Source organism: Medicago sativa, chromosome 3 (genome assembly GCF_051527215.1).
Source record: "Medicago sativa cultivar Bolivia chromosome 3, Bolivia_mono, whole genome shotgun sequence".
NCBI lineage: Eukaryota > Viridiplantae > Streptophyta > Magnoliopsida > Fabales > Fabaceae > Medicago > Medicago sativa.
Genome location: NC_140751.1, coordinates 82,938,292 through 82,949,252, shown reverse-complemented (window position 1 = coordinate 82,949,252; position 10,961 = coordinate 82,938,292). Strand labels below are relative to the sequence as shown.

The following is a 10,961-nucleotide window of genomic DNA, read 5'->3' as shown; positions in this document are numbered from 1 at the left end:
TAAAAAAGAAGAAGACCATCTCATTATTAAATACAACGAACTAGAGCCTGTTTGGAACAACGTCCAAATGGGCCCAAAAGCACGACCGAGTAGAAGCTTGCAATTGTAGCTTCACAAAAATCACATCAACATCAAAAGTGTATTGGAAAGTGAAAAACATGATGTTAGGAGATGGGGGAGCTATAGGAGACAAGACCAAAATGAAAGATGGTGCCGATGTATCACTACTAGGAAAAGCAAAATTAGGGAGGGAAGTTAGTGAGGAAAATATTAAAATCTCTCACAAATTCTTTAATCACAAAATTTAATGACGGAATTAGAGAGGGAATTGATGTTTTCCCTCACTAAATTTCTCTCACTAATTTTTGTTTTTTAGTAGTGTATCATGTTAGATGATATTAAATTATTCTGTTACAGTTATGTCAATGAAAGAGAAAATAATGAAAGTAAAGAGATCGATTTAACTCCGTCATGAAACTGGTGTTTTTCTACATATGACATGTCATTAACGTGAACAATTCAATATCATTTAACATGACACATCAGCACGTCTAACGTAGCTACGTGACAAAGCTAATATTTTGACTGATGTGACGTAGCTACGTTTGTAAATTTGGAGTCTTAAATTATACAACACTCATGATTTCAGGTCACAATTTGGTGGTTCACTTGTTACTAGTAGCTTCTTTAGTTGAAGCTACTTCAATTATAAGTTTAAGGTAAATTCTGTATATAAAAGAAGTCTTAAATCAGGCTTTTAGTACACATTATCATGCCTGCATATTAACACAGTATTCCTATTACAAAATAACCATTTTATATAGGGAAGAACCATCTATAATTCATAACCTGGAAACCTAGAGTTATCAGGTGCAATCAGATCAAACCAAAGACATGCTGTCCCAGCAAGTCCATGGAAGAGAGAGTAGCCATTGCCATCCGCAACAACTTGCTCTTCAAGTGCCAGAGCTCTAGCTTTATCATACAAGAAACAAGAGAATGATTTTGCCCTCTCTTCATATATAATATCTTTGGTTAGTTTGTAGAGTGAAAGAAAAGCATAGGCATTTCCAGATACGCCATCAGCAAGTCCCACTTTCTTTACCAATCCATTTTTCCATACAACTTCCCCTGCTTCTATTGCTGCATCTCGTAGTTCCCTGTCATTTGGAAAAACCTGCAAACAAATATATCCGGAGGTGTTATCAATTTTCGTATGTGTGCAACATTTACAAATGATGATGACGGAATTTGCTAACAGAAAACATTTGAAAGACTACCATTTGCAGGAAAAATTTAGAGGGACTAAACAAAATATGATATATTTATAGGGACAAAAAACTTATTTAACTCGATTGATAATGTGTTATCAATTAACCACAAACCATGAAGACAAGTTATGAATTATGATTTGTTTTGGAAGATAGTGTATTACCTGTGCTGCTTTAGACAATGTAATAGCCATCCCAGTTGCACCATGACTCCACTGCACTAACTTATCTCTTGGATTCCCTTCACTTGATGGGTAATTTCCACTATGAGGGAATCTTTTACTTATCAAATATCTCAAAGTTCCCTTGACATCTTCAGCATATTCACTTGGAAGTGGAAAATGAAGGAGCACATGAAGAATACCAGCAAGGCCATTTGCTGCACCTAAGTACCTCGTCCCGTGCCATCGATACATCAACGGACAGTCTTTGATATCAGACGCTCCTGCTCTACCGCCGGCCAATACTGCATCAATAATAGGCATTAGAATGTCTTTGGACACTGTATCTTCACCTAGGTGCTTGTTTAGGAACAATGCAGCCCATAGGAATCCAGCTCGTCCGTATAGAAGATCATATGACATCCCAAAACCACCTTCCTCGGGTCCAACAGGCAGGGCTCTCTCGTTTGCCACCTACACATCATTAAAAGCATTTTAACTTTTATCATAGTTTAATTATAAAGTTTTATAATCGATTAATATTTGTTATTAATGTCATTTTGAAATGAATCGTAAATTGGTGATGAATGTTGACATAGCAGGATGTGGGGCAGTGTGTGGAATAATCACATTTTTGCATCATGATTGTATGTACAAATGTAGAGTATTTTGAGATATCCCATTAGACATTAGTGGTCCAATTTTCATGTGGTCACAATTCACAAATATGGAAACAGATAAAAAGACTCTCTTCTTTCACACAAACTAATTTTAGTAAGTAGGTCCATCATGATAGATCAAATAGATTTTTTCATCTAAGAGCTTGTGAAGCCAACCAAAAAATTTCAATTAAATCAAATTACAAATTTTGTGTGTTGTATTTTAGTCCATACGTTTGAGACAAATTACTATCTTTAAAACTAATATGCAAACACACAAATTGTGCACCTGAATAATGAAGCACGAGCATAGAAAGTGGGTATTACTATTTTAGTAGTATTATTGAGATTACCTCCATGAATAGACCCAAAAACAGGTCACGCTTTTGGAGGTCCCCCATGTAATTAGCAACCACAGCTCCAAGCGCGTATAGGCCTCCTCTACCACACAGAAAAGTCACGTGTCTGCAAATATCTTTTGTTAGAGATTTAATAATGGACCATAATGACTTAATGAGTGTGGACTTGATTCACACTATAAGTCTATAACTACACACCATCTATAAAAACTTAAACACCTTTTTTCTATTAAAAAAAAAAACTCAAAACACTTTTTCGGTCCCTTATCTTTATTGCAGGGTTCATATTGGTCTTTTATTTAAAAAAAAATGCATATAGGTCAAATTTATTTAATTGGTACCACGTTAGTCATTTCCTTGCAAATTTGTGATTTTGAAATACGAGATCCATGCGAATTTGTTTTGGATCCACCTCTGCACCATTGTTCAACGATTTTATAAAGAAAGTTGATGAGAAACCTCCTGAGTTTTATATGTTAGCTCAGACGAGGAAGAAGATTGGTTGCGATCTCTAATTTGGGCTGAAGAATTGGGAAAAACATGGGTTTCAATAAACCTTTATTTTAATTTATAAGGGAATTGGTAAAGTGGGAAGAAGGAGATGTTGACTTACATGTCACATGTACTAAAGTTAACATTGTTAGCCTATTGATGGACAGAAAAGACTAATGCGGTACTAAATAAACAAATTAAAGGACCTATTTACACTTTTTTTTTTTTTAAATAAGAGACCAATATGAAACCCGAAATAAAGATAAGGGACTAAAAAGATGTTCAAGCCAAAAAAAGAAATGCGGATAAGTATGATCTCTGGAGGCACTTTTAAGAATTTTAAATAATAAGTTTTTATGAAAAATTGTATTTAATACATTAAAAATTGAGATATTTAATTTTTTAAGGAATCATTTTTTAAATTAAAAACCTTAAAGAGCATCACGAATGCACTCGTTAACAAGACCTTTACAAAAATTAATTATTAGTATGAAATGAGATAGAAATTGAATTTAATAAAAAAAAATGAGAAACAGAAATTATATAAGCAAGTATGAACAATCTTGCAATGAATAAAATATAGTCAATTCACACGCACTTGTGTGTTAAACATGTTGATAACAATATTATTATTTTATAAAAGTTGATAATAAATTTTTAAAAACAAATAATGAAGTTTGGTAGCTTAACTAGTTTGAACTAAGAGAAAAAGAGTCAGAGATACATGTTTGTCATTAGGGTTATGTTAACCGATGCCCCTGGGAACTGGTTAAGGAAGCCAAAAGAAGAAATTGCAAGTGAAAAAAGACACTTAAGCTTTTTATGCATTGATTACACAGTTTTCAATTCAAAAATTATTATATTTGCTCCTTTAACCGGTGCCCCGGAGGCATTGGTTAACATTTCACAAAAATTATAATCAAATTTGATACTATTAAAAACTTTGAGTACAATTAAGTTGATGAACGGTGGCGGAGCTCTTAAGAAACCCATCAAAGCATTATCCCCACAAAAAAAAAAAAAATTACACAGGAAGATACTAAAAATTACTAGACCCTCCCTCATTTGACTCCTCTCAATTAAGTAAAATTGTATATGACTTTTACGTTAGTATTTTTCGCTCCCCTTAATATGTTAGGCACGATCCGCTATCGAGTCCTAAGGTAGAATGTAGTCACTAGTCATTAATAGGCAACCTATCATTCTATCAATATTGTGTCCCTTGGACAGAACAGGAGTAAATTTCGCAAAGTTGCCTGAAAGTTACGCTATCGGAATCTCATATTGTCCCAAAGAGAATTATACCATCCGCATAGCACATATACTTCCGCTCATTATTTAACGTCTTTATTTTTGTTAATATTCAATTACATTAAATCATATTTTACCTAGCAAATAAATTTGTATATACCAAAAAATAAAAAAATAAAAAAAAATTGTATATAGATGTATTCTAATTATGCTAAATGCGTACACGCAAGGTGTGTTTATTTATTTAAGTGCATACTCTAATATTTCAAACATAATAGAAAGTAAATTAGTAAAGTAAAGAGTACCTGAGGGAGTCACGTGCAACAGTGGCACATGTGTCAATGATCTCCGAACATAACACCAAGTCCTTATGGCAGCCGGTAACCTCGTACGATCGCAGGCAAGTGAAAGCCGTACCAAGCAAGCCAGTATACACCGTTGGATCAATCACTTCTCTCCGATTCCAATTCACCTCCACCACCTGCACCCATAATTTCAATACTTGTTACTCCCTCTGTTCCTTTTTAATTGTCACATTTTGACTTTTTACACAAACCAAGACAACAAATACTTTTACTACTTTTGATACAACAATTTATCTTTTTCCTATAATAACCTTAATCATTTAATACTTCATTTCATACATTTCTCTCTCTGCAATAAATATATAGGGGTAATATAGGTAAAGCCACATTTAATAATACTTTGAACTTTGAAAACGACAGTTATTTAGAAACAAAAATTTTATGCAAAAGTGACAATTATAAAGGAACGGAGGGAGTAACATTTTGGCACAAAACTAAACGACTAATTCAAACTTTTAAAGCACAAACACGGACACAGATACATATACTAACATAATTATGTCGTGTCTGACACAAGACACACCTTTGTGCTACAAAGCAAACAAGAAATGAAACAAAATGAACTACAATTCATCAACACATACCTCATCCTTGAGAGAGATTGCAGCTTTTAAGAATGTTTCATTAGGAAGTGAAAGATTTCCAACCGTAGGATTCATATTTTCTGCGATCAAATCCGAAGGCTCATGTATAGCCTCATCGTGTCCACCCTCAATCACTGAAGATGTCATTGTCTCTATTGTGAGCAAATTTTGCAATTCAATTGGTGAAAAAACTGGAAGTAAAAAATGAAGAAGAATATAATAGATGATAATTTCTCTGACTGACCCAATCCAAAGTGAATAGATTCGGTTGCTTTGTTTACAACTTTATAGTACTCTTGTGTGAAGCAAACGTGTCGAGCTATGGTTCTGTGTAGTGTCGGTGTATGGTAAGACGGTATGCCTAACTGCCACGTAAGCACTTTTTGTAACTATGCATATCATCACGTGAATCACGTGGTGTTTTGGATAAGATATTTGCCACTTGATTTGGATGTTATGTTAGGGCACAGGATCAGAAATCCATGTCCCCATTGTCCAGGAAATTGTTTTCCAATTTCAATTCAATTGTTAAGGAAGGAATTGAATAATTTGTTTGGTTTTTCATCTGAAAGACCATGGTATTTAATTCTATATATGTCACTAGTGTGAGATTTTTTTTTTTTGAGGAAACTAGTGTGAGATGCTTGTCATTCATGGGAAAATTTTATTCAGAAATATATGTATAAAATTTAAATTTTAAAATATGATTGTGCACATAAATTTGCTTAAGAAAGGAGATAAGACAAAATAAATTTATGTTAATTAAGTTTATTGTTGTGAGTCTTTGTATGTGAATTGTTTAAGGCCCTTTTGAAAGCCATGTCCTCTTGTATGAGAACTAGTGTCGTGCCCGTGCGATGCACGGGTGGAAAACAGTTGACATTCGACTACACGTCGTCGACAATCTACACGACAATTTGTATAAAAATAAATATTACGTGTGTTACAACCGATGACATGACACATATCAAATGATGTGCACACCACACGAACACAAAAGCTAAGAACACTAAAACTTTAAAATCATCTACAAAATATGCTTGCATCGATTCTCCATTTCATACGTATAAACCAACAAAAAAAATTCTTCTACGACATGTTCATTTTTATTAGTTAAATAATACGTATAAACCAACATTTACGCAATACATTTGTCCTTGGAAATGGATGACACACCAATTTAATTTGTTTTTTTTTCTTCTTTTATATTGGGACATTGCACTGTCCAGTTTAATCTAAAATGACAATCGATCCACGAAAACAAAGCTAAATTCCGAATTTCAATTAAATATAATTGAAAGCTTGCTATTCAATGCTTTTGTTGGTGAAGCAAATAGACTATCATGAACGGCTTGCTGAACATTTCTACAGAGTCAAGAAAGAATGATACATCAAAGCATGTATATATCATTTACAAAGTATTATAACTCATTAGTGCCTATCCGCTTACATTTTTGCAAAAAGCGTGTGCATTAATCAAACAATCCATGAGTATATGAAAGAATCAATACTGGATATACTATAACTTTTCATTTTCAAACATAACCTATATAAATATAATTATGAAATGGGGTTAAGCTAAGCTATAAAAAGAGTTTTCCATTACATTTTACCAAAGAGTCATCATCCATCAAATGATGTCAATTCTGGAGTAGAATGTACAGAGCAAAAGTAATGTCATGAATTAGGTGTATATCATATATGCTCAATAACTGCATATAGATAATGTATGAGAAGTAGGTGTTACATAAAAAATGAGTCAAAATCCAAATCTGTAGAGAAACTAACATGACTGTAAATTTATTTGACAGTATATCCACCTCTTGTAAACCTTTTAAAATTAAATGTTGTAGCTGAAGTTGCTTTATCAAGCATAAGGTGCTTCTCCATAGACGTTTCTTGATTGCAGCTACTACACGTAAATGTCTCATCAATCTTTAAACTTGTGTCAATTTAACCTCATCTTCTATATTAGTTAGTTTCTTCTTCTCTTTAAAACCCTCTTTAAAAATAAATGAAGCTTTAAACTAAGTAAGACTTTACACGGTTAAAAGAGTTCAGTTTTCGAAGTTGTAAAAAGGCATGGAGATTTAAACTAACTAATACAGCTTCATAGATTCAAAAAGGTCAGATATGTAAGTTCAAAAACTTCTTTAAAATCCTATTGAAAAAGTAACCTGCTTTTAACAAAGTAATACTTTAAGGTAACCTGCTTTTAAGATTATAAAGCTTTATAACTCAAAAAAGGTCAGATTTTAAAGTTCTAAAAGCTAAAAAAAAATTCCCTAGAATGAAAGATATAAGATGAAGAAATGAGTTGGTATACCTTTGTACTTTCACTGAAAGTCCTAAGCTGGGTAACAAACACCAACCTGGAAAACAAACACCGCATGATATATGAAAATGATGATGGTGCTCAAAATACATTATAATTTGCAGAGTGTAGTTGACCATTGCTTGTAAACGAAGCTGCAATTATAGAAGCTATCTATTTTAATTACAAACCAATTCACAATCACAAAAATGCAAAAAGCAATGAAATAAAACAAAATAACCAAAAGCATAATATTGTCCCATAGATGTCATGCATTTTCAACTAAACATGTTTCTCATTATTGAACATCAATTGTGGCTATACTCATGAGAATGTAGTATGAATGCAGTTGTTTGTTTCTCATTGCCTATACCTTTGTTCAGGACAACAATCATGAAAGTGACTGATTATTAAGCAAAACAAATCTTGTGTGGACAAATAGGCTCGACATGAAACTCCTCTGCAACAAAAAAAAAGGCCAAATAGAAATAACATGCGAGATGAATGGTACCCAACAAAACCCAAAAAAATAAATATAAAGAAAAAATCAAGTCATAACAAAAGAAGGTAGAATATTTGGTAAAAATTGTTTTCCTTTTCAAAAAACTTTTCTGAATCTACTTCAACCAAAAAAAACTCAACTGAATCTACACACAGGAAATGGCTTCATAGTAAAAAGAATAGACAACGACAACAACCTCAACAATTAATACTACCACAATAATCCCATCTCCCTTTAGTTGTACACAATCACTTCCCGTTCCAAATTACACTGCATTTCAATCAACCACCCAACCACAGTCATATTCATAACTCTCATTCCTCCTAAATTCCTTCAACCAATCCATTAACAGTCTTGGATGTCTCAACTCCATCAAAGCCCACCCAGAAATATAGCACACACGTCACAACAATTGATATACAATGACATCTACATCAGAAAATTTCCAAAGTTATATAGATATACAATAAAAAAACATACCCATTCTTCAATTGAAGAGCCTCTGGAATGTCAGGATTGATCAAGAGCCTAGTTATATTCATCACATTCTGCACAAATGCCTTATCTGCAACTCAGACAATAACAAACGCACAACAAAAGTAATATCAGCGAGGTTTTGATACATGAGCAGATCCATCCCATATGCAAATATTTATAGTAATTAACAACAATAACAAATGCCTTATCTGCAACTCAGACAATAACAAACAACACAATCAAATTGATATCATTCTGACAAAATGCAACAGCAGAAGTACAACAGATTTTCACAGAAAAAAGGCAATTGAATCTGACAAAACCAAGCTAAACAATTGAGTGAAAACCGAACTCACTAAATTGGTGTTTCAATAGTAAACAATTTTGCTATTCTCTTTTGAAAGAGTTATTGAAATTCAAAATATGAAAATCAACATTATTTTATCACTTATCTACACTAACAAATATGAAATTCAAAACATGTCTTGCCAAAATGAAGTCTCTCAACACAAACGGGCAGAGAACAAAAGCTGTGAATTCCCTTTGATTTTTACTAATCCCAACCTTGATTTCTATCTCATGTTATTCAAACTCATTATCTAGAAGGTAGAAAATGAAAATAAAGATATAATAAGTCTCCATGAAATTCAATGCTAGTTATAAATTATAAATAAATAGATAAATCAAATAAGCTGAAGTCATCACTTTACATAAATCACTTTAAAGTGTTTATCAAATAAGCTAGTTATAATACTTCATCACACTTGTTTGCAAAGCTCTTGAGTTTGGTTGTTTGCTTCAAAACAAAGGGATCAATAAATTTTAATGCTAAAAAGTATATGCGGTACTAACTCAAGGAGAAGTGTAAAAGACCTCTGAAATTCATAATTGGAATTTTATTTTTGTTTGTATGAGGAAATAGACATGTCATTTTATACATGCAAAAAAATGGTGAGAAGCTTTTCATACTAAAAAGAAGAAGAAAAAAGGAAGACAGGTGAACTTAAGCCTGTTCCTCTATTAAGATCAACAATTGTAAAAGTCATATTTCATATTTCTTGTGTCATTTACATATTTGATTGTGTCAAACAAAATTGGTGTTAAGTAAAAAGTCAAAGTTCTACTAACTTAAATAAACAATGAAACATTGAGACAACTTTTTAATTTCAAAGCCTTTAAAAAAAAAAACTTTTTAACTTCAAAACAATGGCTTAAACAAATAATAAGAGGTTCTATGGCATAACAACTCAAACCTGCCTTCTCGAATTGCATAAATTATTCTCCATTTTTCATTTGTAGCTATAAATTCATAAGTTGACAAAACCACACCTAAATAAAAATTCTTCAACTTGAATGCTTTTAGGAACTGCTCCACCTGTCATATGTAAAGTTTGAGGAGCTTAAAAATACTAACCAAATAAAAACAAAGGATTCAGCAATGCAAATGATAGTCCATTGTAAGAAGATCAGCACTTACATGATAATCTAGAGAAATGAAAAATCTGCAAAAGTTATTTGTGCAGATTCAACATTAGTTTCTTATCCTGAGACAATTTCACAAACATGTTATGAGCATAAAATCAAATACAAAAAATGATAATGACTTGAACAAACCCAATCCCTAAACCCACCTTCTCTGTCGGCAAGAAACTTACCTGCAATACAGTAGCTCCATTAGTATACAATACTGTATTTAGATTACTTTCCATATTTAGGTCCTAATTCTTCTAAAAAAATACATACAGCAATTGTTTCCTAGTTGTGGCACCCTATAACAATAACAGAGGATATAATTCACAATTACATAATTCAAAGAGGAAAATCACTACCTAGTATGAATAACAAAATGAAAGTAATTACTTCTCATCAATCAGCAAAACTTGAACAGATTAAGGTCAGGGTCGTATCCTAAGGACCCTGACCTTAAAACGCCACCCCTCCCTTCAAGTGCAACAACTGCCAATGAATGAAAACAGTTATCCATCTCAAATCCGATAACAAAAACCAGAAAATCAGAACCAGATGAAGCAGAAAAAGAAAGGGGACCGAGAAAACCGAACAAAACAACCAGAACACACAACTATTTATACACTACAAAGAGGGCAATAGGGAGATTTCAACAAAGAGACACCCATGAGACAAAAGGAATCTGTACTTTCACAACAAAACAAAATAGAAGATTATGATGTGGGAGTATCTTACCAAAAAGACAAAAAATTCCCCTAAAAGACAAAAAACAGTTTGAGTAACAAACCTGAATCAACTCAAAAACTGTCTCCGCCAAGCTTCCGCGAAAAGGGGAAATCCACGTGATAAAAAAATTGGCCGGATTTAAAAAACTAAACCCATCGGAATGGAGATGAACAGGTGAAACCAGGCAATTTTGGCTAAAATCTTTTGTAAGAGTTATTGATTGTTTTGCAATTACAATTCAATTGTCAAGAAAAACCAACGGAAGTACTTGAGTGATTTGTTCGATTTTTCATCTGAAAGCCCACGGTACTTAATTGTGAGACTCGTGAAATT

The 10,961-nt window shown here is 32.8% G+C and overlaps 1 protein-coding gene and 1 long non-coding RNA gene across 14 annotated transcripts; both read right to left on the bottom strand.

The window, feature by feature from the left end:
• Positions 1–604: 604 nt before the first annotated feature.
• On the bottom strand, positions 605–5,398 carry GCL1 (GCR2-like 1). The gene is made up of 5 exons (XM_085754803.1): positions 5,143–5,398; positions 4,499–4,674; positions 2,445–2,556; positions 1,436–1,906; positions 605–1,177 (listed from the first exon to the last, which is right to left on the bottom strand). The coding sequence occupies exons 1-5, from the start codon at positions 5,287–5,289 to the stop codon at positions 836–838; spliced, it is 1,248 nt and encodes a 415-aa protein (XP_085610929.1). The 5' UTR covers positions 5,290–5,398; the 3' UTR covers positions 605–835.
• A 928-nt stretch (positions 5,399–6,326) lies between these two features.
• Positions 6,327–10,961, bottom strand: LOC146941010 (uncharacterized). 13 transcript variants are annotated; one of them, XR_015032218.1, is made up of 9 exons: positions 10,690–10,961; positions 10,265–10,391; positions 10,067–10,090; positions 9,913–9,979; positions 9,689–9,810; positions 8,439–8,523; positions 7,830–7,916; positions 7,469–7,514; positions 6,327–6,507 (listed from the first exon to the last, which is right to left on the bottom strand). It is a non-coding gene; the product is annotated as an uncharacterized LOC146941010 (long non-coding RNA). The 13 variants fall into 13 exon arrangements; XR_015032219.1 differs by having other exon boundaries at positions 10,067–10,204; positions 10,296–10,391; XR_015032222.1 differs by having other exon boundaries at positions 10,296–10,584; positions 10,690–10,849.

What these genes read in the sequence shown, in the direction of transcription:
- GCL1 (XM_085754803.1), bottom strand. Translation starts at nt 5,289, where the DNA reads ATGACATCTTCAGTGATTGAGGGTGGACACGATGAGGCTATACATGAG. An exon ending in CAATCTCTCTCAAGGATGAG is followed by an intron (nt 4,675 to 5,142) that starts GTATGTGTTGAT and finishes TTATGGGTGCAG; the next exon opens with GTGGTGGAGGTGAATTGGAA. An exon ending in GTTGCACGTGACTCCCTCAG is followed by an intron (nt 2,557 to 4,498) that starts GTACTCTTTACT and finishes AGATATTTGCAG; the next exon opens with ACACGTGACTTTTCTGTGTG.